The following is a 27,697-nucleotide window of genomic DNA, read 5'->3' on the forward strand; positions in this document are numbered from 1 at the left end:
TACTTTGCATCTATAGAATGCCGTGTAATAAGTTGTTTTCTAATAATAAATGTTTCTTATTCAAATTACTATTAGAATTAAAATAAAAAAAAATGTTAAAATCAATATTTTAATAAAATAATGATAAATTTAGAGAGTTTTTTATTTGATATTATTGAAAAACGATTAGTTAAATTTATAAAAATAAAAATTTTTAATTAAATTTTAATCAAATTTTGACGAAGCCACTACTAGTGATGTAATACGGATCAATCTTGTTTATCTTTGGTTCTCCTGACCTAACTAGTTGGAGGTGTACTGCAGCTAGCTTTGTCTTTAATTTATGAAAGAAATATATCATGTCATCGAAATAGTTGAAGTTTTACATAATATTTAAGCTTAAAGGCCTGCATACATACGTATAATGGTACAATATGTCACATCCTCCATAAATTTTAACCACATCATACAATTGTGAACTGTAGTTAATGTAAATCGTGAATGAGATAATATATACTGCTGAGGCTTGGCTTCGTTCCATTTCTTTCTAAAATTTGAAAGGACAGGGGCCTCTGGGAAATTCAGCCTAGCTATATACTGCTAATTCTTTCTCCACAAAACATCCATCGGAAACTCCCTTTCTCCTTTTCATAACGATAACAGTAAGCTTCATTGCTCCAGCCGGGCTGTTGCCGCCACTTACTAAGCGCTGGTTGTATCCCCGCTGGGCTGCTAGCTGCTTAATTAAACCAGCCTGCAAGAGTAAGCAACAGTCCATATTTAGTTATGAGATAATATATACGAAAGTACATAAAGGTTATGGATTGCTTGTTTGTGGAGAAGGAATCTGCATCAGTCCAACCTGAGACGGGTCGGTCTCACCTGGAGTGGCTGTGACAGTGTGACTAAATTAACGTACGTATAACTTGATCTCGCCGGAATCCGGTTTAATTTGTATGAGAGGTCAAATCCAATCTTGTTTTCCAAGAGTTTTTTGTTTCTGTTTTCTGACTGGTATTTTTTTTTAGATTAGCCAAGTTGAAAACTAATGGAAATGATATTGTTAGGTCCCCATGAATGATGGAGAAAGATTGGTCAGCTGTCTTATTTAATTTCTACTGAATTGTTATCTTTCATTTTCAATAAAATGTTGTCTTTCATTTTCAATAACAGAGCCGCTTCTAAGCGGTCAGGCCAATTTTCACCTAATAACAGCCTTCCACTGACATTATGCCACCTCAAAAATTACACCAAAATCACCCTACACTCGTTCACATATGATAGAAAATGGCAGAGAGAACATAGATGGGAAATTGAGGAGAAGCTTCATGTTTTGATTTACGTCGACTGTAGTTTCACGCCGACTAGACTTCCACTGCCAACATCCACCTCCACCAATCCACCACCACCATTTCGATTATTGTCCACCATCTCTGTCTTCACTCACTTAGGCCGATTTCACCCCACGAATCCATCGCCCATGGCTTCTTTTGAACTATTTCTCATGTTTTAATAAACACCCAACCCACCCGGATAATTAAATTGAGATGTGATTGTGATATGCTAAAATCATGTTCTTACGAGTCTTAGTTCAGTTAATTTACACCATTTGAAATCTTGAGAAAACTAGTTTTTAGAATCTAATTGGTGAGAGAGAGAGAGAGAGAGAGAGAGAGAGAGAGAGAGAGATGTCAAAGGCATAAACTAATTTACCCAAAACAGATTTACGCTAGTCGGGCAAACAAATCCAGATGCAAAGATACAGAGAATGACCAAAAATCTCAAAAATTTTGAACAAACCCAGATTTGAAACAAACCCAGGCGAAATCTCAAAAATACACCGCAGGCCGTACGTTAAGCATCTCTCTCTATCCCTCTTTTGCTTTTCTTTACAACTTTGTCGCTCAGATAATTTTTCTTACAGATTTTCTCGGAGTCCAATCACTCTTGCTGCAAAAGCTTTTAGATATGTTTCATGACTCAACTGGGAGAACAAAGATGCAGCGAATTGGGCCAAACCAATAATCTGTAGGTGGGCGATGGAACAAATTGGGGATTTAAAATATAATTTCGTTTAAAATGTAATTTAGTTTAAAATGTAATATGTGGGCACTTCATGTTGATCGATTGAAGTTTTTGTCTGAATAAATGGAGTTGAAAGAGATGAGCGTAGGGGAAGGGGCTGTGAAGGCGAGGGGGCCTGTGTTTCTTTTGCCGTTGGGTTGATAATCTCATGTAGTGCTGGTTCACACTAATTTTGATGGAAAGCCTAAGTGTCTAAAAATTATTGGCAGGCTGTTATATGTGGATTTTTAGCTGGACCGACTTTAAGGAATTCTCTTTCAATAAATATGTCCTAAATTATTCACGTAGATGTTGCTTTCAGTAATTGAGAAAGACCTTTCATTGTAATGGCTGTTCAGCTATTTAAACGCTTGATGCCAAGAATAAAACTATCTGATGAGTATTATCTTCAACTTTGTATTGATTGGGAGTTGTGATTTTTCTCGAATTAAACCAACTTAAGAGGCCTAAGATCTCTCGAAGTATCCTACAAAATTACTATCATAGGTAGAGCATGCAAGGACGATCCTTATTCTCTACCCGTTTATAAACCCACTACAAGGTTGCAAACTCTGGCACGTAACAGATATTTTCTTTGTAAATAAACATAGTTTCCCAAAAAATATCTTGGGAGCTATTCAAATGGACCAAGCTGGATTATACGTTATTCGACGCAATTTACGGAGAGACAAGTGGGGGAGTGCAGGTAGAGCAAGCGAGCTTTACGTGTTAATAACTTGTTATAAAATAGGAATGACTGAAACTTTAGCCGGTTGCATACATGTGGAGACTCTGGCAGTGTAATAGTATTAAATCGCCCAATATAATAATTCTCGTATTCTTTTTAGTTGCATTTGGCGCCGTTGATGTCGCACGTTTGACAATTAATATTAAATGCATACAATATATATAGTATATGCAACTGTCCTCTCATTCTCCACTCAAAGCCTCGATCCAATTACTGGGTTGATCTCTACTACTCGATCGCTGTGATGCGTCATTGCCTGGAGTAACTAAGATCTGCAACCTCGCCTTGACGTGACATGGTATATATGTGCTTCCTTCCTTATGTCGCCGCAATATTATGGACGATGGCCACCGGCCAAGACGTTTTCATCCCTTAATGGAAATATCAAGAACAGGCATGGGATAACAGGAAAAAGGAAAACAAACGTTATATCTTAACCAGGATAATACCATCTTGCTTTACTTTCTTTGTGTGTTTTTCTTGTTGCTTTTTAGAGTTGTGTACGTTTGGCACTTCTCTTAATTGAGTTTCTATTTGTTTATCGAACAATGCAACTTTATCGGCCAATTTTAGTCCATAAATATGTCCATTCTGCTCTCAATTTACATCATGTGAAGACGACAGTTTATGTCCTTAGTGACTACTAGCGTTAAATAATTTCCGTGCGTGCATGCTAGGCATAAAAGTAGCTCAACAAAGCCATTTTGCCTTTTATGCTAAACTAAAATATAAGAATTATGTTAATTATCTACAGAAAGTGTACAAAAATAAAATAAAATTAGAGGATCTGTGAGAATGTTAACCACTGATTTAGGCAAGGGATCATGATATTATTACTGGAAAACGGATAGTCCAAGACTATTCTAACATCATATTGGACCTTAATTGACTACTCCTTGGGTTGGATCACAGTACCACCATTATTGCTGTAATTTGTTAGTTCTTGATTGATGGCGCTCGGCTCCCTCCTGTCTCGATCGGCGAAGATTGTTAGAACAGGACCCTATAATATCTGTCGTTTTCGCCAATTCGTATTTTTCTCTTCTCTTTCGTTTGCATATGCTCTGGTTTATCTTACATGTGAAAATTATTCCAATTGAATAGAAGAAGACATATCACCATGTTCTTAAAAGTTAGAAGACTTGAAACATGTAGCTTTTGGAATATTAATGACTCGTAATCGATCTGTCCGTTCTCGCATTCATCAAGATGGATAATCATGATAATATTCAACAGTTTTGAACTATAGACGATTTAATCATGTAAAAAACAATCTAGATGGATAATATTCAACAGTCTTAGCCAGCCTGTTCTTCTTCGTATTTTGTCGTATTGCTCCCCTTTCAAATGTAATGATAGCTGGGAGCCCGAGAAGTGAGAACGATATTAATATAATTTTCCTAGTTGATTCCGTCAGACCAGACGACAACTATGACCAATCACAAAATTTATACGTTATCTAGCAAGTTGCTGTCTTTTTAGTTGTTTTTATATGTAAATATAATAATGCATAGTGGGCGCGCAGTTATAATAAGTTAATAACACATGACGCACACGTGTTGAAAGGAAAAAATAAAAAATAAATAAGAAAGAAAGAACAAGACTTGTTCTTGATCTTGGACTTTCTGGAAATCTGAGCTCTATTTTATCCCAAAAAAAAGGTTATATCCATAATGAAGATTAATTATTTTTAATAGATTATATCACAGATGAAGCTAGCTGGGTTGCAATATTCATTGAAGATTAATATTAAACGGTCAAAAAAAATTATACTGCCAACAATAAATATTGTAATTTTTTTTTTAATCTCTCTTAATTTGAAACGCTTGTCTTTTGGCTGTTGGAATTTTTTTTTTTCAAATTATCCGTACAGTAAACCCTCAAAGAACGGAGTACTTGTTCCCGTTCCCCCGCCCAGTAAGGGGAAAAAAAAAAAAAAAACACACGCAGAAAACCTCCGGAGGTTGACTGCTTTTGATACGCCGCCGTTGAATGAAATATTATATTCAAATTGCAGAAATTACTGGGAAAGTTCTGTTCTACAAGGCTAAAACTTTAAAATCTCTGTTTAGAATATCTTCCAGAAAATAAACATAAGATTTTGCTTTCGTTTTTCTGATCAATCCGTACGTGTCTAATCTTGGCAGAAATTGGAAAACTACAATCGACCTGTCAAGAGCCAAGACCATTCTGTATTGATTTTCCATGGGTAGAAAGCAGTTTTCTGAGGTATTAGTGTCCTTTTTTCTTGCAATCCTCCTGTGTGGAGCTCTTAAACAAGTAGGGTGCTTTAGTTTTCAAAGCTTTCCTTATGAAACCAACAATGATCTCATTCTGAGCAAGAACTCAGTTGTTTTCCTAGATGCTATCCAAGTTACACCTGATCTTCGTGGAGAGAATATCACAAATCGTTCCGGACGTGTCTTTTACAAGGAGCCATTCAGATTGTGGAGCAAGAGCAAAGGTGTCACGGCATCTTTCAACACCACGTTTGTGCTTAGAATAAGTCCAGTGACATCTCCTGTAGGCGGTGAAGGCTTGGCCTTTATATTAACTGCAGATACCACTCTTCCAGAGGCCAGCCAAGGGCAATGGCTTGGGATCGTAAACGCGAGTACAAATGGATCATCTCAAGCTGATGTGGTAGCGATTGAATTTGACACCAGAAAGAGCTATCCAGAAGATCTCGATGAAAACCACGTTGGCTTGGATGTGAACAGCATCTTCTCGATCGAACAAGTATCGTTAACGGGCTATGGAGTCAATCTTTCTTCAAATACTGATATAAGGGCACGGGTTGAGTATGATGGCAAAACCAAAACCGTCGTTGTTTCCATCAGTAATGAAACGGGAGAGTTCAAGCCAGTCATTTCTCTGCCTCTTAATCTCTCTGACCATCTTCCAGAGAGGGTTTTTGTGGGATTCTCTGCTTCAACAGGTAATTACACCGAACTGAACTGCATAAGGTCATGGGAATTCTCAGTGGAAGATATTGGCGATGAAAATCCGGAGCGGTTATGGATCTGGATCACAGTTCCGGCAGTACTGCTCTTGATTGCAATAGTGGTTTACTTGTATTTGCAAAGAAAACGCCGAGAGCGACCAGAAGATGCATATCCAAGGATCGAAGACCAGATCGAAGGGTCCTCTGTGGCTCCACGGAAATTCAAACTGAAAGATCTGAGAAAAGCAACAGGCAACTTCAACCCGAGAAGCAAGCTCGGAAAAGGAGGCTTTGGAACAGTCTACAAGGGATTCTTGGCAAATAAGCTGGAAGTAGCTGTCAAGAGAGTCTCAAAGGATTCAAGTCAAGGTAAGCAAGAATTTATAGCAGAAGTCACAACCATCGGTAGCCTCCATCACAAAAATCTTGTGAAATTGATTGGATGGTGCTATGAAAGGCTTGAGCTCCTCCTAGTGTACGAGTTCATGCCAAATGGTAGCCTGGACAAGTTCATATATGGCGATGAGAATTTAGGCATGGAGGAACATGAAAATCTCAGCTGGGAGAAAAGGCACATCATAATATATGGGGTAGCTGAAGCGCTGGATTATCTTCATAATGGATGTGCAAAGAGGGTGCTGCATCGCGACATAAAAGCCAGCAACATAATGTTGGACTCGGACTTCAATGCAAGGCTGGGAGATTTCGGACTCGCACGCACCGTTCAACAAAGCGGAAAAACCCACCACACAACAAAAGAAATTGCAGGAACGCCGGGTTATATGGCTCCGGAAACTTTTCTTATTGGTAGAGCAACTGTTGAAACAGATATCTATGCATTTGGTGTTCTTGTCCTTGAAGTTGTCTGTGGAAGAAAGCCTGGAAAACAGAATGAGGACAACGATTACAACAACGGCATCGTGTATTGGCTATGGGAACTTCACAGGAGAGAAGGGATCCTTGATGCAGTTGATCCCAGATTGGACGGCAAATTTGACGAGGAAGGAATGAAGCGGATGCTTGTATTGGGGTTGGCTTGCTGCCATCCAAATCCACATCACAGACCCTCCATGAAAACAGTTTTGCAGGTAATCATAGGGGAAGCGCCTCTGCCACCGGTGCCTAATGAAAGACCTGCTTTTGTGTGGCCTGCCATGCCCCCATCATTCAAACAGGACGCGGATGATGTCTCTCTTATTGGAAGCCAACTCAGTCCATTCACACAACTCAATGGGAGATAAATCATGCCAAGCTTTAGACTCGCCAAACTCCTTTCAACAATCTCCACACACTCATTGTCATTCATCATGCCTCCATGGCCGCCATAATTCATCTCCCTTTCCTGCTCGATCAGACTCATCCTGAATTTCTGGAATCCCCCTGTTCTCTACTATTAAGGCATTATATATCATCCAACGAACATCCACTCCCTCTGTTATTTCCGTCTTGTAAATAATTTGCCAAGTTTTCATGTAAGAAAAACGAGGTCATAGTAGGTCAATTTGATGTTCTGAATGCAATTACCCTGTCATTTTAACATAGGAAACGACCAAATGGCCGAGTACGATGATTTCTTGCGTGTGGGGTTGCTGCTGATTCTGCATTTGGTTGTGTATTATTGTGTAGGCGAAGATCGTACGTATAGATTGGATGAGTACGAGTGCATCTGTGCATGCCTTCCATACAAAAACATCACTGGTGTTATATATAGACAGCCACTGTAATGGTAACGAAAGAAAACATGTACAGATCTTATTATGTCCCTTAGAGAAATACTTTACACAAACATTAGTAAACACATAAATTAATGCGATTTAACGTGATACATTAGATTAGCTGCTTGATCAAATAGTGCAAGTGTATATTCTAGAAAGTGGGCTTTGAATATTACTCCCTGCGTTAAGAAAAGAAAGGCAATCGACGAGATCAATCTCAAAGAAATGCTTTCTTTTCATGGACATTCTACATTTTTCACCTCCTCAAATTGTGTGGCAAATCACACCCTGCAAAGAAGGTAGAAATTTATTGGGTTTCACTTTCAGGTAGTGTAGAGGCAATTTGACTCTAACATCGAACTCTGATTAATGTCCCATTCTGTGGACAGTAGAAGCTGTTGGATCTGAACTGGATCTCTCCAAATTCTATTTTTAAAGTAGAATTAAGTCTTTTAATATAAATTATGACAATGACTTGGCTAGGAAGTCAAGCAAAAGGAACTTTAAATTAAAGATTGCTCGTCACCATGGATGTTGTCGTGTTAGTTGCGCAATTGCTAAAAAAAGAAATAAAAAACAGAGAGAGAGAGAGAGAGAGAGAGAGAGGAAAAAATACTTCTGCAAATCGACGGTGCATCCCTGCCAGCTTTCTCGCCGGGAGCCTCGCCGCCGCTCCCTCTCCCTCTCTCCACAACAGACTGGCTGCTCCCTCAGCCGATCATAGATAATTCCACACAGGTACGTTAGCCTATGCTTTTAAATTTGTTAGGCAGATGCCACGTGTGTCCTTTTATTCATCTCATCAGCGACAGTATCTATGAGATTATTGTTAATTAATTATCTGCGAATTAAGCATCAGAGATAAGATTGTATCTAACCTAAGAGGGAGAGCATCCACGTCCGAGTAAATATTTTAAATTTTTTTTTTCTAACTTTCTCATGAGTTTTATTTATCTTTTCAAAATCTCATACATCTTCCTCTATTTTTTTATATCAGTTTTACTAAAATAATATTTTTTATTTTTTATTTTTTTTCTCTCACTTCTCTTTATAATATTGATTCTTAACTACTGCCTTTTTTTATTTTATTTAAATTATTTTTTCACGGATACGATAATATTTTTAAAATTGTTACTTTTTTAAGAATAATATGACTTTTTGTCAAGTTTGGCATTTTATAATAGTAATATTTTGTAACGGTTAACTTTTAAAAATTAAATATGAAATCGAAACATACAATTCATTTCGGAATAAAAAAAAATTAGAAATATATAAGTATTAAGGAATTGGAAATCGTGCAAAGCAATATTAGCACTGAAATGTGTGTTTGTTAAAAAACAATTACTTAAATTTATAGTAAAAATGAGTATTTAATATTATTAAAAAATACAAAACTATAATCTCCCTCATATTAACGAAAAAAAAAAACTAATTTTAATGATATTGTTTCTAGTTTTGGAGAAAGAGTAGGAATAACAAATATATCTAAATATATTATTAAATTTGAAATAAAAAATTATAAAAAAAAAACGAGTTAGGCCTTGTTTACTTACATATATGAGATGAAAAATATGTAAATAAAAATAAGATTATTTGTAAATAGTAATGAAATAGTTTGAGTTAAGATTTTTATAGAATTTAGAAAACAATTAGAGAGAAAAAGCTAACTAAAAAAATTACAAAATTAAAATAGGGTTAGAATATAATTTTTTAATATTATTTTTATTTTAAAATTTGAGAAAGTTGAATTGATTTTTATCTTTTGTTTAAAAATTTAAAAAAATTGTAATGATTAGATGAAAAAGTTAAAAATTTAAAATTAAAAAATATTTGTGTTTGAATAGTATTTAGATGTGAGATGAGATATAACAAAATTATTTGAAAATTTTGTAAAATGAAACCAGACCTTAAGCTAGCTACAGTTGCTCTCCAAACTAAACCAATCCTAAAATCAAAAGTTAGTTTAGAGAGTTGGATTTATCCCACTTTTCTTCACTTTTCCTAATCATTTACTAAAATTTGGCTAAGGAGCAATATAAACGGGAAGTGGAGGTGGATGCTTTCAAGGATGTAAATGGGACCCCATTTTGTTTTTATTTTTAAAGTTTATTTTTATTTCTTTTATTGTTAAAAGAGATTAAAAATAATGTTTATATATATTCTTTTTCAATGAATATTATAGAGGATATTTGGTGGCTAATGTCAATTAACTAACGCTTGGTTACACAGATGAGATGAGATGAGATAAGATATTTTAAATAGTAATAAATAAAATATTATTATAATATAATTTTTTAATATTAATTTTATATTGAGATTTGAAAAAGTAAGATTGTTTATTATATTTTATATTGAAATTTAAAAAATGTGTAATGATCAGTTGAAATGAGATGAGATAAAATTTTTAGTTTTGATTAATCAAACAAGGCCTAAATTATACCTTCTCATTTTATTTTATAAAAAAAACATTTTATTTGCATGATGAAGGGGAACTGTATATATGTATGTGTGCTGTCAATTATTATTATTATTTTTTAGCAACCATTGTGATTGGTTCACGTCCAAAGCCAATTTCTTTCCTTTGTGTTCACGCGAACGCGTTTATTTAAAGAATTTTCTTTTCTTTAATCAACATCATGAGGTCTTGGTCCTCCCTGGGTGAGCGCACGTTTTGGTCTTTGAGATTTGTTTGGATCTTCCCCCTTTTTAATGGATCGAAGAGTTAATAGAATATATATATATTTTTTATCAGTAATTACATATTTTACTAATGCTTGAAAAACTAACCGCAATCTGGAAACCGATTACCAAACATCTCTGATCAGTTCTGAGCGTGTAAAGAGTGAGAGAGAGATCTTGAAGGAGATGGATCTCAAACATTTCAGTCACAGGCATCCATTGATCTTCATAGAAGAAGTGAAAAATGAAGGTAAGAAGGATATTATCTGCTCGGGTTGTAATGAACCGATATTGGGTCCCGCCTACAAATGCTCTAAATGCAATTTCCTTCTGCATCAATCGTGCACTCAGCTACCTCGCGAGATACAACATCCATTGCATCCAAACGACGCCCTTATCCTCCAAGCACCTTCGGCGAGTAGTCGTTGTGATGCTTGCCGGAGATTTTGCAGCAGATGCTTCTATTATCGTTGTGACTGGTGCAATTTCGATCTTGACATTAAGTGTGCCTCTCGTTGGCAAAGTTGTCCTGACAAATGTCATCAACACGCATTCGTCCCCATTATGAACCAAATCCAATTCGCCTGTGAAGCTTGTGGCGTGGAACGCAAGGATATTGCCTACCTATGCAACATCTGTCGACTCTTGGTTCACTATGATTGTACTGAATTCCCTCGTACCATAAAAATTACAGGACATGATCACTCGCTCACTCTAACTTATTCTCTTCATCATGTCAAGGAGGACCACAACATATTCTGTAAACTTTGTTACAAAAAGGTGAACACAAAGTATGCAGCTTATTATTGTCAAAGATGCAGTTATCTTGCCCACTTGACCTGTGCAACTGACACTTTGTTTGAAGATAGAATCGCGGACTACTCGAGTACTGCAGATTTCAACTCGTTCTCGAACGATTCCTTTGATTTTGTCACCCTAAGAGATGGTGAAGGAGCTAGAGAGATGCAATATTTCTGTCATCATCACAGCTTGATCTTCAATGACGAGGAGCTCAAGGATGATGAGCTTTGTGAGGGATGCATGCAATTAATCTCGGCACCATTTTACAGTTGCCAACAATGTAAGTTCTTTATCCATAAAAGATGTACCGAGTTACCCACAAAAAAGCGACACCTACTCCATCGGCATGTGCTCACCCTTCACTCACAGGCACCTTCCATTGATGGCGTGTTCTATTGTAATGCTTGCAAGCATTATCGCCATGGCTTTACCTACAGATGTGATGAATGTCAGTACAACCTTGACGTTCAGTGTGGTTCAATGCCAGAATGCCTTAAACATGAAGGTCACCAACACCCCCTCTTCCTCGCTATAAATTCTGATGAGGAATGCAATGCTTGTGATTATAATGATGCCCACCGCGTATATGTATGCACGGATTGCAGCTTCACCTTGGGTTTTAAATGTGCAACTCTTCCGCTTGAAGTTACACATAAATACGATACGCATCCCCTCAAGCTCACCTACACTGCTGAAGATGACTCTGGAGAATATTATTGTCTAGTTTGTGAAGAAGAAAGAGATCCAAATCACTGGTTCTATTACTGTGAAGATTGTGACTTTGCTGCTCATCCTCAGTGCGTTCTTGGAGAATATCCATACATTAAATTTGGAACCAGTTATACAAATGAACAACACCCACATCCTCTAATTATTGTCCAAAGGAGTAAATACTCCCATCCGTGCGACGCTTGTGATTTACCTTTCGATGGCGTGGCCACAGAATGCACTCAATGCAAATTCAATATCCACCTATGGGATGATTGTTTGTGGAACCTTACTCAAGAAACAGTTAAGTAACCTTTGAGTGGTCATTGGAAAATGCCAGACAGGTATCTTCTTGGTGTTGGTAACTCGGTTGTATTAGTTAGAATATTTGTGTTCCTGCATGTCTAATCGTAGATCTGTAAATCTAATGTTTTTTCTGATCACGTGTTCGAAAACCCTTGCAGTTGCCTTGAATTCGAACAATATACAAGGTTTAAATATGCGACTTTCACATTTGGCTTTTGGCTTTTGAACTATCTATCCTTCACCCTAAATTTTTTTTTTTATCATCGACACATTTTAAGTAAATGTATAACAGAAGATTTGATACCACTTAAAATGTGTTATATCAAGGTATGTGATTGGAGAAGATAAAATCTAAAATAATAAGTATCATGGTTTCGAACATATATGGTTTATTTTGCCTTAATTAAGGGAACCACGTATCCCTTGACGTAATCTAATTAATCCATTACCCTTTAAATGATTTTTAAATGTTGTTCCTGCAATCAGACAGAGAGACCCAAAGAGTTCTAAAGAATTTGGTTGGATCGTCAGGAACAAGGTAATCACCACCGGATTAAAACTTAGGCAGAGACAACAGAGTGATAAACGAACTCAATTAAGACTTGAGAGGTCAAATGTAGGGGTGACAATATATGACACGACCCGTTAACCCAACACGACACAATAAAAAAGGGTTTGGATTTAGCTTTATCAAGTTTATGTCAAAACGGGTTAACCCGTTAAGCAATCGCTTATCAAATTCAAATCAAAACGGATTGACCTGTTAAAACACGATTACTTAACAGGTCAACATTTTTATCCTTGACCTAAAAATTAAAAAACCCTAAGTTACTACGCCCTCTGCACTTAGTCTTGTCTCTCATCCTCACAAATTCACATTTCAGAAACTTCTATCTTCTATTCTTATTTCTTACTCTTCAGTCTTCACACACTGACTCTAAATTGTGAATTTTGGAGCCCTGGCCGAAATAGATTTAAGTTTTGCAAGGATAAGGTGTGGGTCTTGGGGGTGGTGGTGGCTACTTGGACTTGGATTCATGGCATATTGATCACAGTGTTTTTTAGTCTCTTTTCGGCGGCTTAACAGTTTGGAAAACTAATGCAATTGTAGTGGCATTATATGCTTATAAAGCACGATAACTACCATTTGTGTATATTCAGTTATTCAGTAAACATGTGCTAGGAAAAAGTTAAAATGAGCGTTGATTTCTTTTCTTTTTAAGAGAAAAACGAGTATCAAATTTTTTCTAGTTTTGGGTAACAGTTTCCCATTTGAAGTAAATGAATTTCCTTGGAGTAAAACTGGGTTTCCGGAAAGAGAACTTTTTTATCGGTGGGTTACTGGAAAGAGAATTGGTGGTAGAAACAACATGGTCAAACTAGCACAACATGTGCTTTTACCTTGTCATCTTTGTGAATGTGAATACAAAGCAACAAATTTAACATCAGGCCCTTTTTTAATAATTATGTGAGCAGGACAAGACACCTACCAATACTTTCCTGCTGGTTCTAGTTTTGTTGTGGGCTTATGCATACTGGTTTGGCTGTTTCACTTTGCTAACATGTAGTATGCTGTATTGTAATAAGGAAAACAACAAAATGTAAATGAAATGCTATGTAATGAAAGGAAAGTAATGCAGGGAAGATGTTTGATAAATTTCTTCTAAGAGTCATACGTATTTGATAAGGAAGGCTTCAAATCAAGATTGTGTTATATCTTTCTTTTTTTTTCCTTTGTTCTAATATAATATTTTTGTTGTTTGTAATTACAGGGATCTAAAGTTCTTGACTCTATAAAGTGTAATGGCTATTTCATGTTCATTGTAGGGGAGCATGACTGCTTCAAGGCAGTAAGTTGCTACAAAGAACTTTTGTGCAATCCTTCAAATCTTGGAGAACAAGAAGAACAAAGAAGACATTGTACTTCATTCTTCAAATTCCAAATTTGTTTAGATTTTTGTCTATCATCATATTTGGAATATTAACATTAATATTATTACAATATGTTTATCGTATTCGATGCTATTGGGATTGTAATTTTGGATCTTTTTTTTTTATAGATATTTTAATTTTAATATTTATATAAAATTAATAAGGTCAAACAAGTTAACATGTTGTGTTTGTGTTCAAATGGATCGTGTTAATGTCCAAACGGACTGTGTCCGTGTCCAAATGAGTCGTGTTAACATAAAATGGGTCGTGTCGTATCGTGTAATGTACATGTCTTGACACGACATGAACACAACCCGTTGATACGATTTGACATCCTTAGTCAAACGCGACCCGACTAGACCCCAATACAAATCCACTCACCTAAGAACAAAAACTGACTCATTTGTAAAATATCAGGACAAAAATAACAGTTTGACGAAGCTGCAAAACATTCCATTCATTACTTACCCAGAAAAGGAGTATATTCCAATTATCTCTTCGAATTTCCATAAGAGGCTATTCCAATAATAATTTGAAACTTTACGGAAACACAAGGCAATCAGCCAGCTCAATCACATAGATTTGCGTTCTCTCAGAAATATCCTGAATTTTCACCACCTCAAATTGTGAGGCAGATCAACCTAGATGACACAGATGTGGTACAAAGAGTAGAAGGGGTTTCTGGGTCGGCTTCTGAATTTGGATGAGATGCATGGATTTCAGAGTATGCGAAGATACAGTGGCGGCCCTATGGGATTTTTGGTAGAAACATTTCCCAACTTGATCAATATGTTCAATTGCTCTTGGTTCCCATTTTCAATTAACCTGGCGGAGCAATCTTTTCTGCTAACTTACCTGATCCTGCAACCAGCAAAACATTAAATCATAGAAATACAGGCAGATGAAAGATTTATTATAGGAGAATTGCAGAAAAAAAATAAAATGAAGAAAAACAATTTCCACAGCGAGGCATATTGAATAAACTCTGATATTAATTGAAATATCCACAGTGAGGTAAAATAACAGTTGATGCTGCTGTAAAACATTCCAATCATCACCTAAAACTTATCTTGACGGTCCTCATGCAACCTCAATGAAACAATAATCTTAAATTTTTCACGTTCATTCTTTTTTTCCTCTCATTTTTTTTAGAAAAGTGCTACAGCTACAAAGAAATTTCACAAAAGTTAATTCACAAACTGACATGATTTCATGTGATGCATTAAATCTACTTTACAATAAAGTAACCTTATAATTTGACATACCACATCAAGTCATACTTGTGTGAAATTCCTTTGTGACCAAAGCATTTTTCTTTTTTCTATGAACACTGGCTAAGTAGGTAATGTTAAAAAATAATTTTTGACAAGATGTTGAGACCGTCATATAATGGTGTATCACTCGAATAGTTTAGAGAGAACCTTGAAAAAATAAATATTATATTTTCAGTAGGAAAGCGCAATGTATCATAATTTTTTGTTACCTTGTTATTTGCGAAAAACTCTCTTCAGGCCCCACCTGCAAATTCATCAGAAAGAACACATTGATGCATTAGTTAATGACCTCAAACATCAGTCATCACATACAGGAAGCAATGTCTAGAAACTAAAAGCATTTCAAATCCAGCTGTCGAATATTTTATGTTCATTTGTTTTTCCACTTCATGAAATCACAAGGGGCTCACCATCTTGTCAGCACTGAAGATGATAATCAAGAGTAAAGGCATGAATATCGGAAGGACTTGTGCCAGGCCTGAGAACATCCATTAGCAAAGAATCATATTCCAGTAAAATAACTCGGGAGAGAGGGAAGAGGTTGGAAAAAATGTGATCAGCAATCAGGTAAAATATATCAAACATCATTCAAGACCTTGACCTGAATTCACATACATTAGTTTAAACTATTTTAGTGGTTGGTGTGTAGGAAGAAATGATATATTACAGATACTAGATTATTTCCATTGCCACTATAAGAAGCTGATTGTACAACCTATTTATAAGGACTAAGGAAGCAACCAAAACAGCTCTGCTCCTAACCCTTATGGATATGACTAGAGCTGTTTCAGGGAGCGTGAAATCTTTACTTCAACAATGTAACGTTTCTGCTCTGCACAATCAGCTGCCAAAGGCAGAGAGAAGTGAAACCAAAAATGGATAGGGAGAGCCTTAAACTTGATTTTAAACAAAGAAAATGCCATGATAATAATCAGCATAGGCATGATCTAAAAGCACATAAATGAGTTGCATTTTATGTTTCACTTCACCAAACATAAAACATTGTGACAATACTTTTTTCCCCCTTCATCATCTTTGGGACCACATATTATGCAGTCAAGGTATGAGAGTTAATAATTTCCCAAAATCTAGTGTACGTCTCCCCACTAGAAGATTAATGTACCTCTTGTTGATTGTACCATAGTGGAACTTTGGCTTTCCAGTCTTGACATCTTGAATATACTGCAGCCAAAAGATGAATGTGAACCCATGACATAGGATTCGTGTCTATAAGGAATCTGACAACAATGATACAGTTTTATGGTTCAAAACTGATCCATACCAAATTCAAGGTTACAAACATCGATGAAAATGCCAAGGAATTAAAAGGTATATCATCAAGGGCAAAAAGCTGGCATTCGGATGATTCTGGACCTGGTGAGAACTGCAGTTTCTTGAGCTTCGCTAAGAAGATTATGTAAGTCTGCTAAAAACCAGGCATAATGAATTATGCAAGCATGTTCAGCTAGTGGACAGAAAATAAAAATGAAGTAGAGAAAAAAGTTTCTCTCTCACTTGGCCAATAAGAGGAATATCCAGTTGGGCAAAAGGAGAAAGCACTTCCACTTCAGCATTTGCTTCTTCCCAGGTTTCCCTGATTGCCCCTTCTGCACCAGACTCCCCAATTTCCATGTAACCAGCTGGAAGAGTCCTATTAAAAAAACCCAATCACCACATTAAGCTTATGGTGAATTAAAAACAATACTTGAAGCAACCTTCATCAGAACCAAAAAATAAAAGTGCCAGGGCCCCCCAATTGTGTTTTGCATATTTTTTTCTTTCATTCAGGAAATGATTGTGAAGAAGAAGAAAAAATATGTTTACATAAATACCAAAGACCATAAGATGGTTGAATCTTCCGCTTGCAAAGTAGGACCTTATTGTCATGCTCAATGAGGCAGCCCACGACCTACAAGTATCGATTTGACCATTTATTAAGCAAAATGAACCCGTATTGAGAATAAGGTAATTTAGTTTTTGCATTTGTAGCACAAATAAAAATAATGCCAAACAGATGACAAGTGCATTAGCAGCTAAACTTTGCCAACCAAAAATTCCATGCATACTTAAGCAGTTCTTATTCCAATTTCAAACTCAACTACCAGTGATCTTTTTTTTCACATCAGTTATACTGACATTAAGGAAAAATAGAAAATTAGACCCTGGATTTTCATGAAATAATACCTTAATTCCAAAAAAGAAAAAAGCATTGCCAGGTAAGCAACTTACCTCGTCATAGAGACACACAGCATGCAACCAAGTAGTGATCAACACGTGGGTATGGGGTGGAGGAGAGGGCTCCATCTACCCTGCATTATGGAAGTGTGGGATGAAAGGGGGACCCCTCCCCTGGTCCTATGGGAGGGCACGGGGTGGAGAGGAGAGGGTTCCCCATCTACCCTGTGTTATGGAGGTGATGCAGACGCAGTGTGGGGAGAGGAAACCTCACCTCCACCCCATATGATGAGGATGCAAGGTGGAGGGGTGCAGTGGGGGTGCAGGGTGGGTGAGGGGGCTGCCACCCTAACCTGTTTATTCTGTTTATTTCTAGATTTTGACTTGCGCAAATCAAAAGAAAATTCCATCCCCATACAAACCATACTCGTAGAGTATTACCATTTTTGGGTTCTGATAGGCAATTTTCCCACAAACTGTGCAGATAGCTCTCATCTTCTCCTCTCCATCAGGTATCTCATGCTTTGTTGGGCCACCACACCACTGACAGAAGTTGATCTTGCGAACATTTCCCTGCATAATTCAAACAAATAGAATGAGAAATGGTAGAGAATAACTATCTAAAAGGGAATTTAATAGACATATTGCGAGAAAAATTTGAGATTTTGGTTTTTCATATTTTGAAAACTTTTACGGTACAGCTTTCATAGAAAGCTTAATATTGTATTCTATTCTGCAATTGTTTGATTGAAATATCTGGGATAAATATTTTCTCTCCGTACACTTCCCATGCATGCAACCTACCTTCACTCCGGCGCCCCTCGCCGGAGCTGATCTCTCTTCCTCCACCCCCCATATTTCCTCACCATCTCACCCTTTCTTCTCTCCCCATCTCTCTTTCTCCCCTGTTTCTCTGCGATGGACAATGTTAGGCAATTTTCAGTGGAGTCCAAAACTTTTGCTTTCTCAAAGGTGGGTGCAAATTGTTTCGTATTCTTGAGAAAAGCAGACGCATGGCTATTTATCTATTAGTCAACGAGGTAGCGGCTTCATGGGTGGTGAAAATGGTGGTGGAAGCCACCGAGACCAGGTGGCGTGAGAATTTCTTCAGGAAAATGAGGGTCAGTAATGGGTTTCTCACGCTTCATCTACTCAGAAATGCTAGGGGCTGCTACCTCCATCTGAAGGAGTTCATCAATGGGAGAAGAAGAGGCTCTCTGATCATCCCCGAGGGCTCAAGAGCTGTGGATGGGAGGGGTTCGCTTATAATCTCAAAAAGGTGGTCGAATGTGAGGCTCCAAGACAGGTTGGGGAGCTCGGTTTCAGGTCGTCTGCCATGCCGCCGGTTTCCTATGCCGCGGTCTTGTCTGGTGTAGCAGCAGAGTGCAGGTCTGCCATGGAAACGTTGGGAGACAAGCCTGGTTTTTGCCCAGTGGACTTGGAGGGGATTTCTGACAATGGTACTAAGTTAGGTGAAATAGAAGGGGTGTTTTGGGATGTAAAAGCCAAACTTACGGGTGTACTCCAAGAAATTGTCATTTTGATGAATAAAGTTGATATGGGACTCGGCATGGTGATGGGACGGGGTAAGGGGTTCACGTCTACCTCACTCCAGTTAGTTCCAGAAGACCGTTTTCCCAATATGGGAAGGAAGGACTCTGTAGGTGCAGAGAAATATGAAAGTTCAAGGCCTTAATAAGCACTCGGCCACTCGGGCCGTTGACAGGCTCTGGGCCCAAGCCTCAGTGCCCACTGAAGGTACTGAACCCTCAACCCCCCCCTCACACGGGCTTCGAGCCCACGGCCTCAGGCCTTAAGCCCACGGTCTCGGGCCTCTTCTCAGGCCGACCCCCCCATTCGAGTTGAGTCTGAAACCCGGCAGGAAAGCCTTCAGCCCCCCCTCACACGGGCTTCGAGCCCACGGTCTCGGGCTTTAAGCCCACGGTCTCGAGCCCCTTCTCAGGCTGGATCCCCCACCCGGATCGAGCCCATGACCCGGCAGCTTTCATCACACGGGCCTTCCTCGTCTTGGTCCCGAGACCCTTTTTCCAGCACCATCAACCACACTCCGCCGGCACCCTTGCCGGCAACCACGCCGGCATCACAGAAACGGCTGACGGACTCTGGCGTACCTAACGGCGCAGTCGACGCACGGTATAAGGTCATGACAGCGGCAGTTACGACCTCGGCAGAGTCACCTGAGGAGGAAAACGACGTCTCAGTCGTTCCTCAAGCCTCTGAGAGCCCGACGCTAGCACAGATAATCCCGATCTGCCCCTTGGAGTCTTCTGGGTTTTTTTTCGATGGCAATCTATCCCCACGAGATGAGGACCACCCCTTCCCAGCAACCTGCGCAGCCTCTTCCTTGGTGGGAACTTCAGAGTTTACTTCCAGGGTCTTTTATACTCTTGAAGAAGAGGCAAATCATGGTTCTGAAGAGGAGGAAGAAGAAGTGGTAGAGCTTGGATCAAGTTCTTTGGTTCCTTTCACTGTTATGGACAACGAAGGGGATGATTCCAGTCCACTTTGCTCGTTGCCCCCAGCACTTCTATGGTCTGACCCACAAACAGATTGGGTGTTGAAGAAGGTAGAAGACATTCGGCTATGTGCGGGGATTTCTTGCACCGGCTTTGAGGATCAACTGACAGCACTGTTCACAGCCATTGCAGCAGAGTAGTCTCCCAACCTCCGATCCACCAGCAAAAGGGAGAGGGAATTAAAGAGACTCTCATGCTCTGTAAATTATGGTCGAGAAGGAAGCACTAGCAGGGAAAGATTTATTGATAGGGCGAACTTAGGTGATCCATGAAGCCCAAGATCCTTTCATGGAATGTTCGGGGTTTAAACAACCCGAACAAACGCCTTAGAGTGAAGAACCTAATCCGGGATTGGAAGGCGGACATCCTTTGCTTACAGGAGACTAAGTTGAAGTATGTAGACAGGAAAATTATCAGAAGTTTGTGGAATTGCGCTTATGCAGGATGGACCAGCTTGCCCTCCAAGGGCGCATTAGGGGGCATTATTGTGATGTGGGATAAGAGAGTTGTTGATTTGGTGCAAGAATCCATTGGCGAGTTCGTGGTTGCATGTTCCTTTAAATCTTTGGAAGACGGGTTCGGGTGGGGCTTTGCAGGTGTTTATGGTCCGAATAATGATAATAGCAGGAGGCTCCTTTGGGACGAGATTGCGTGTTTGTGTAGCTGGAGGGAGGGTCCTTGGTGCATTGGAGGCGATTTCGACATCACTCGGTTCTCAAGTGAAAGGTCGGGGGACTCCAACTCGGGATCAGTCATGGCTGATTTTTCAGCCCTAATCTTCGAGCTAGACTTGATTGATCTTCCCCTTGGGTGGGGGGGGGGGGGGGGGGCAACTATACTTGGTCAAATGGGAGGGCATGGTCTCGTTTAGATAGATTTATTGTCTCTCCTTCCTGGGAGACACATTTCCCCACTCTTTGTCAGAAGCGCCTCCCCAGACTTTGCTCAGATCATTTTCCACTTTTGTTGGACTGTGGAGGTATTCAAGAGAGGCAGAGATATTTCAAATTCGAGAATATGTGGTTGAAGGTGGAGGGTTTTATGGACAAATTTAGAGCTTGGTGGTCCTCCTATCAGATATCGGGCACCCCCAGTTTTGTTTTAGCCGGAAAACTTAAAGCCTTGAAAAATGATCTGAGACCATGGAATATGGAAACCTTTGGGAAACTAAATGAACAAAGATATACTTTTTTTCAGGAATTACAGCTTTTCGAGGATAAAGAAGTGACTTCGGCCCTCACGGCAGAGGAGAAGGAAAGGAAAACGAGGGTGAAAGCTGAACTGGAAAAAATCACGCTTATGGAGGAGATATCCTGGAGACAAAAATCATGAGCCCTTTGGTTGAAAGAAGGGGACAAGTGCACTAAATTCTTCCATCGTGTCGCCAACTCCCATAGACGAAGCAACGCCATTGAGGTTCTACATTCCGATGGGAGGATTATCTCCAACAGGACAGCCATCAAGGAACACATTGTTCACTTTTACGATCATCTGCTTAAATAGCAACATTCCTGGTGACCTAAGGTAGATGGATTGACCTTTGACTCTATTGATGCATCAAGTGCAGCGTGGTTAGAAAGGCAGTTTGAAGAGGAGGAAGTACTCGAAGTTTTAAAAGGAATGGTAAAAGACAAAGCCCCAGGCCCCGACGGTTTCACTATGGCTTTCTTTCAAGCTAGTTGGGACATCGTCAAGGAGGACATTATAAAGGTATTTTTCGAATTTCACGCTTTCTTGAAATTTGAGAAAAGTCTCAATGCCTCCTTTATCGCCCTTATTCCGAAAAGGGCAGGCTTGGTAGAGGTGCAGGACTTTCGCCCCATTAGCTTGGTGAGTGGGGTTTACAAAATTATTTCTAAGGTGTTAGCCCAGCGGATGAGCACAGTTATGGGGAAGATCATATCGAAGTCTCAAAACGCCTTTGTGAAAGGGAGGCAAATTCTTGACTCCATCCTTATTGCTAATGAATGTCTGGAAAGTCGGGTCAAAGTCGACATTCCGGGTATCTTGTGCAAGTTAGACATGAAGAAAGCTTTTGATCATGTTAACTGGGACTTTTTGATACACATAATTGGCAGGTACGGGTTTGGGGAAAGGTAGTGCCTATGGATAAAACATTGTATCACAACCGTCCGTTTTTCCGTTTTAGTGAATGGCACTCCCGAAGGCTTCTTTAATAGTTCCCAGGGCCTACAACAAAGAGATCCCCTATCACCTCTTCTTTTCATATTAGTGATGGATGTCTTAAGCAGAATGTTGCATAGAATGGTGGAAGGTGGTCACATCTCGGGTTTCTTAGTGGGCGGCTCCACCCACAGTAATCTCTCAATCTCTCATCTTCTCTTTGCCGACGATACATTGATCTTTTGCGAGCCGGATCCTGATCAGATCCGCTCTCTAAGGGCTCTATTGCTCTGTTTCGAAGTTGTCTTCGGACTCAAGGTCAATCTTGCAAAATCTGAAGTGGTTCAAGTCGGAGAGGTCAATAATCTAAGTGAATTGGCTGGTTTGCTGGGCTGCAAGGTGTCATCCTTACCTATGAAATATTTAGGTCTCCATTTGGGGACCTCACATAAATCCAAAACAATGTGGGATGGGGTGGTCGAGAAAATCGAACGTAAACTTGCAGGTCGGAAACGACTTTACCTATCCAAAGGTGGTAGAGTCACTCTTATTAAGAGCACTCTATCCAACCTTCCCACATATTTTCTCTCCATTTTCCCCTTGCCTGCAGGTGTGGCGCATAGACTGGAAAAAACCTTCCGTGATTTCCTATGGGGTAGCTTGGAGGACGTGAAAAAGTTCCATTTGATCAAATGGGAAAAAGTATGCACACCCATAGCCAATGGCGGATTGGGGCTCCGCAACTTGAGAATTCACAACAAAGCACTACTTAGCAAATGGCTATGGAGATACCACAAGGAACGAGACGCCTTTTGGAGAGAAGTTATCGATAGTAAATATGGAAGCATGCGAGATGGTTGGTGTTCCAACGAAGTAAGAGGGGCTCATGGTGTAGGTTTGTGGAAATTCATACGCAACGGTTGGAAAGCTTTTTTTGCTAATTGCAGACTTGCGGTGGGAAGGGGCAATCAAGTTAGCTTCTGGCATGACTCTTGGTGTGGCGAGTTTGCTTTGAAGACCACTTTTCCTTCCTTGTACAGGATTGCGTCTGATAAGGAGGCCACAGTTGCTGATAATTTCGACAGTTCTTCTACCTCCACCCACTGGTCAGTAAGATTCACTCGAGCAGCACAAGATTGGGAATTGGGAGTCATCGCTAATTTTTACAGCACGTTACAAGCATCAATTTTACATGCTGATAGAGAAGATCGTCTCCTTTGGTCGCCCACAGGAAATAAGCGTTTCTCAGTACATTCCTTTAACAAGATACTCTCGGCACATTCCTCCATTGTATTCCCTTGGAAGTGCATTTGGAGGACTAAGGCTCCCTTAAAAGTGGCTTTCTTTGTATGGCTAGCATCCCATGAGAGTATTCTGACTATTAATAAATTGAGAAGACGTGGCCTCTACTTAACAGATTGGTGTTTTATGTGCAAACACAACGGTGAAACAGCAAATCACCTTCTCCTCCATTGTGAAGCTGTCACGGCTCTATGGGATGACATCTTCACAAGACTAGGCTTGGCGTGGGTAATGCCTAGAAAGGTGATTGATCTTTTGGCTTGTTGGAGAGGAATCCGGGGTAAGGGCCAGATTACAGATATTTAGAAAATGGTGCCACTTTGCCAAATGTGGTGCACATGGAACGAAAGGAACAGTCGCTGTTTTGAGGACAATGAGCGATCTCCAGAAGGCTTTAGGGATTTTTTTTATCACACTTTAGTTCTATGGGCATCCTCTATTGTAATGAATGGCACTTCTTTTATTGAACTTTACGCTGCTCTTCGCAGCTCTTAGCCTATAGCAAGGCTCTCTGTATACCCCCTGTGTACTCGGGCCTTGCTCTTTTCATGTTCTAATATATCTCTTTTTACTTATCAAGAAAAGAAAGAAAGCTTAATATTTCTGTAGATGATGTGTCAAAGAAGAAAAACTGAAAATTTAGATAGTTTGGCCACAGAACTCTGTCCTAAGTTTAAAAGTAAAAAGGAAAAACTCACACATAGAAACACACCCGCAATCATCAGACATATTGAAGACTACGCCATCGAGAAACTAACCAGAAAAGTTCCAACCAACGAGCAAAAGAATTTCAATTCTTAACTCCATCTCCCTCTATCCAAGTTAAGGAGAGATCAAGACCGTGGGAGCCGCCTTTTTCTACAGGCATGAGATTTTTACTCCCCATACAATTTCATGCTATCAAAATGAGACAAAACCATATAACTTAAACACGAATATTCGACTTCATCACCAATCCTTCTTTCTCTTTATAGAGAAATCGAAAAAAAAAGACCAACAATTATCGCATCAAAATACTAGACAGTGGAAACAGAAAAACGAAAGAAACTGATCTTGTACATCAACAAAAAGAATCATAATGATACTCAATCTCTCCAACCAAATATTTCGCATTCCCGATAAAACTCAAAGCCAATCAAATTAACGAGCACGGAGACAACAAAAACTCAATCTAGCCCATCAAATAGAAAGAAACGTGCTACCAGAAAAACTCACTGCTGAATGCTGAACTGCGACCGATGAAGCGGAACCGCCGTCTGGGTTTGATTCGGAACGAGTTGAGGGCAGATGAAATGGCCGCAGACAACGAGTCCCGCGAGCTGGAAATTTGGGCAAGAACGAAGAATTTGTGCTGGTTGCTCTTCTTGAAGATGAAGAATACGATAATGGTTTAGCGGAGACGGAAATGAAGGAGAGCCCGCCACTGCAACGGGGTTTCGAAACTAACCCTGACGCACAAGAACCCAGTATCTGTGTAGCTTTGAGCATATTATTCTATCTCCCCAGAAATTTCTCCAAAGATTGAACCGAAAAATAGAACAGAGAGAGAAGAAAAAAAATTTGGAAAGTTGAGAACGATGCTGGGTTTGGATAGTGGTATACGAGACTCCTAATTCCTAAACCGATGCTCCACATAAAATTGATGATAAATTGATAATTCAGAGGAAATGAAATCCCGTGTTAACTCACACAACTCCGGACGAGTGATTGTGTCCAGTGTGTGTTTGTACGGACTGGTTCTCTGTCTGAATGCTTGCTTGAAAGGCTGCGATCTCTGAAAATACAAAATTGGATGAGAAATAATGATTTGATCTGATCTTGACACCTAATTCTCTCGTGTTCTTGGGTCCAGTTTTGTGTTCTACGCTATTTGATTCATCCCCTCTGATTTAAGTAACCCTCGTCACCCAATCAAGTCCTTCCACTTCAGCATACATAATCGGCGCCTATACATTATAATTTAATTGGTCAATGAAATTGCTGGAAAATTAATTTTACGAATTTCTTTCTTCAAAAATTGAAATTACAAAAAATATTGATTACAATGCCGCAAGTCTGTAAGAGATGATGTTGAAACCTATATCAAATGTTTGCAGCAGATTAGGCCTGATAATAGTCTTGTAAGTGGTCCAGCGGGCCGCTACCATCTGGAATATTGGAACCGAAAGCCCAACAGATGACAACCCGAAATTGGATTGCTTAATGTGGGCCGGTAAGTTTAGCCCAAACAACCCAAATGAAATAAAGCTTACGCACCAACCTCCGAACGCATACTGATCTCTACGTACGTACAATATTCAAACCAAAACGGGAGGTAATATAATTGGAGAAAATGCATTACAACAACAACAACTTTTGAGTCTCAGCTCATTATTAAAATAGAGTGTTATGAATCTCAGTTATGCCCAATTTCTTGGTCGTCGAGTACATCAACATATATATATATATATATATGCAGCCAACAGGCATTAATGACATTAATTTCCTAAGCAACTCGTAGATAAGAATTAAAGTAAATCGTGCATATAACCAAACTAGCCGACCATACTAAGAAAGAAAGTTGCCTTTTTTGAGTTCGTGCGGGACCAAATTAGTTGATGTGATAAGCACGAGCGAGCCAAAAGGGAAATATTCTCACAATCGAACCAGCTAAAGATGTACGTTCCAACTAGATCCCATGTTTTATTGTTCTCTTAATCATTATGGTTTAGCCCTTTCAATTCTAATTAGTTAAAGCCGGCTGGCCAACTCATGCAGTACTACTACTTTCTATAAAATTGTCTTCTTTTTTCTTTTCTTTTTTTAGTACTGTTACAACATATTGACATGTAGGATCCATGTCAATATGTTGGAAGAGATCATACGCATGTGAATGTGTGAAACCAGCTAGCCACCATTTCAATCGGCCTTAAATCATCGGGCATAAAAAAAATTGTGATATTGATGAATTTGAAGTTTAATTAGATTTTAGAACGAATAATGGTTTGATCTTAGATAAATGATCATTACAGTTATGAGTGTGCAAGCGTTAAAGTTTACTCTTTTTCAAAAAGACTACATGTCACTTACGTACTACACGACTGTATGTAGCATTATTTTGTATATTTTTATTCGAAAAAATTGGACAAATCTATCTAAGACATAAATGAAAAAAATCTACTTTTTAATAGTAAATTCTAGTGTTTTCAAAATGAACTTGTGGAAGACTTGCATATCTAAAATTATACATAGTATTACCTATTAATAAATCATGTGCTAATTCCCAACTTGGAAATTAAGTAGAAGATATCTCAAGTTGTGATCGTGCAACCTAGAAAAATAGTGGTAGGTCATAAGATTATGCAAGCACGCTATCTTACAGGTCGACAAGACCCTTTATTTTTTAACCTTTTCTTTTCATATTGTGAATTGCATATAGGTATCCATATATAATATTTTAATTTTTAATTTTTTTGAAGTAAACCTCTTTATAGTTAATATAGGGAAAATGCACGGAATTTCCACAATATTATAGTATTTATTTAATTTTTGATGAAAATAATAATTTTCTTGATAACAATGCTAAGCTTTGTTATTATATATTAATGGGTAAATTTAATTTAAACAGGATTCTATGGGTGACCACGTTGCATGCTTCTTGGCAGTTATGCATGACACGTTATGACTCCACGCGGGTGCACCGTTAAATAATTGACCGGTTCTATCGGTCAACGATTAAGCGATATAGGCGTCGAAAGGCCGGCTGGAATGGACATATGTCAGTGCATATTACTGCACCTGGGGTCCTGAACAAACACGCCCGACATGAACTCTGGACGGTTGGAAACGGAATGCCGAATTGGCATTTGCTCCGTTTGTTGCAACCCGAACGACATCTGTATCATTACGCGCACCCAAGTTAGCCCTGCCCTTCCTTTTACGCTAAAAAGCCAGCCAAAAAATAAATAATAATAACAATCAACTTTTCGGCGAGGGCCCACCACCTGGACGGATCTATCCTTTTCTTTGTATCATTTACCGACTGTATCCCAAATGTATAATCTCACGAATGCGAGTGGTATTTGTGGAATTTACTATGAATGTATCGTATAGCTTTCTAATTATTTGTGAATTTGCCGCCCCATTTTCAACTTCTGCTGTAATAATTCATTAAATTAAAAAATTTATATTATTATAAATTAATATTTAGATAAATAATTTTTCTATCATGATATTTTACAATAAAAAAAATACAAAAACCATCAGTTAGGCAAACTACATAAAATGTAAAAAAAAAAAACTGGTTAAAAAAAAATGTCAAAGAAACAGACGGTTCAAAAGTTTTTACTCTTTAGGCACATGCTTTACTGATTTGCCCTTTGGTCAGACGTAGGGACTGGGGGGCCATTTCAACAAATGCCAGGTGGGTA

At 38.8% G+C, this 27,697-nt stretch overlaps 3 protein-coding genes and 1 long non-coding RNA gene across 7 annotated transcripts; 2 read left to right on the forward strand and 2 right to left on the reverse strand.

Moving 5' to 3' along the window:
• Positions 1 to 319: 319 nt before the first annotated feature.
• Positions 320 to 1,024, reverse strand: LOC122277514. The gene is made up of 2 exons (XR_006229023.1): positions 842 to 1,024; positions 320 to 733 (listed from the first exon to the last, which is right to left on the reverse strand). It is a non-coding gene; the product is annotated as an uncharacterized LOC122277514 (long non-coding RNA).
• A 3,685-nt stretch (positions 1,025 to 4,709) lies between these two features.
• On the forward strand, positions 4,710 to 7,281 carry LOC122277553 (probable L-type lectin-domain containing receptor kinase S.5). Its single transcript, XM_043087569.1, has one exon. The coding sequence runs from the start codon at positions 4,997 to 4,999 to the stop codon at positions 6,974 to 6,976; it is 1,980 nt and encodes a 659-aa protein (XP_042943503.1). The 5' UTR covers positions 4,710 to 4,996; the 3' UTR covers positions 6,977 to 7,281.
• A 725-nt stretch (positions 7,282 to 8,006) lies between these two features.
• On the forward strand, positions 8,007 to 13,999 carry LOC122277554. 3 transcript variants are annotated; one of them, XM_043087571.1, is made up of 3 exons: positions 8,007 to 8,188; positions 10,276 to 11,982; positions 13,717 to 13,999. In XM_043087571.1, the coding sequence occupies exon 2, from the start codon at positions 10,316 to 10,318 to the stop codon at positions 11,948 to 11,950; it is 1,635 nt and encodes a 544-aa protein (XP_042943505.1). In that variant the 5' UTR covers positions 8,007 to 8,188; positions 10,276 to 10,315; the 3' UTR covers positions 11,951 to 11,982; positions 13,717 to 13,999. The 3 variants fall into 3 exon arrangements, with proteins under 3 accessions (XP_042943505.1, XP_042943506.1, XP_042943504.1); XM_043087572.1 differs by lacking the exon at positions 13,717 to 13,999 and having other exon boundaries at positions 10,276 to 11,210; positions 11,300 to 11,435; XM_043087570.1 differs by lacking the exon at positions 13,717 to 13,999 and having other exon boundaries at positions 10,276 to 12,174.
• Positions 14,000 to 14,314: 315 nt separating this feature from the next.
• Positions 14,315 to 25,170, reverse strand: LOC122277555 (nudix hydrolase 23, chloroplastic). 2 transcript variants are annotated; one of them, XM_043087573.1, is made up of 9 exons: positions 24,504 to 25,170; positions 17,767 to 17,898; positions 16,983 to 17,059; positions 16,666 to 16,801; positions 16,433 to 16,576; positions 16,274 to 16,332; positions 15,561 to 15,628; positions 15,360 to 15,394; positions 14,315 to 14,737 (listed from the first exon to the last, which is right to left on the reverse strand). In XM_043087573.1, the coding sequence occupies exons 1-7, from the start codon at positions 24,774 to 24,776 to the stop codon at positions 15,568 to 15,570; spliced, it is 882 nt and encodes a 293-aa protein (XP_042943507.1). In that variant the 5' UTR covers positions 24,777 to 25,170; the 3' UTR covers positions 14,315 to 14,737; positions 15,360 to 15,394; positions 15,561 to 15,567. The 2 variants fall into 2 exon arrangements, with proteins under 2 accessions (XP_042943507.1, XP_042943508.1); XM_043087574.1 differs by having other exon boundaries at positions 16,433 to 16,573; positions 24,504 to 25,160.
• Between the last annotated feature and the right edge of the window lie 2,527 nt (positions 25,171 to 27,697).

The sequence above is a fragment of the Carya illinoinensis genome, chromosome 9 (assembly GCF_018687715.1).
Source record: "Carya illinoinensis cultivar Pawnee chromosome 9, C.illinoinensisPawnee_v1, whole genome shotgun sequence".
Taxonomy (NCBI): domain Eukaryota; kingdom Viridiplantae; phylum Streptophyta; class Magnoliopsida; order Fagales; family Juglandaceae; genus Carya; species Carya illinoinensis.

Coding starts and splice junctions, on each gene's coding strand:
- LOC122277555 (XM_043087573.1), bottom strand. CDS start 24,776: ATGCTCAAAGCTACACAGATACTGGGTTCTTGTGCGTCAGGGTTAGTT. Junction 16,802..16,982: donor CAACCATCTTATGGTCTTTG/GTATTTATGTAA, acceptor TTTTTTTAATAG/GACTCTTCCAGCTGGTTACA. Junction 16,577..16,665: donor ATATTCCTCTTATTGGCCAA/GTGAGAGAGAAA, acceptor CCTGGTTTTTAG/CAGACTTACATAATCTTCTT.
- LOC122277554 (XM_043087571.1), top strand. CDS start 10,316: ATGGATCTCAAACATTTCAGTCACAGGCATCCATTGATCTTCATAGAA.
- LOC122277553 (XM_043087569.1), top strand. CDS start 4,997: ATGGGTAGAAAGCAGTTTTCTGAGGTATTAGTGTCCTTTTTTCTTGCA.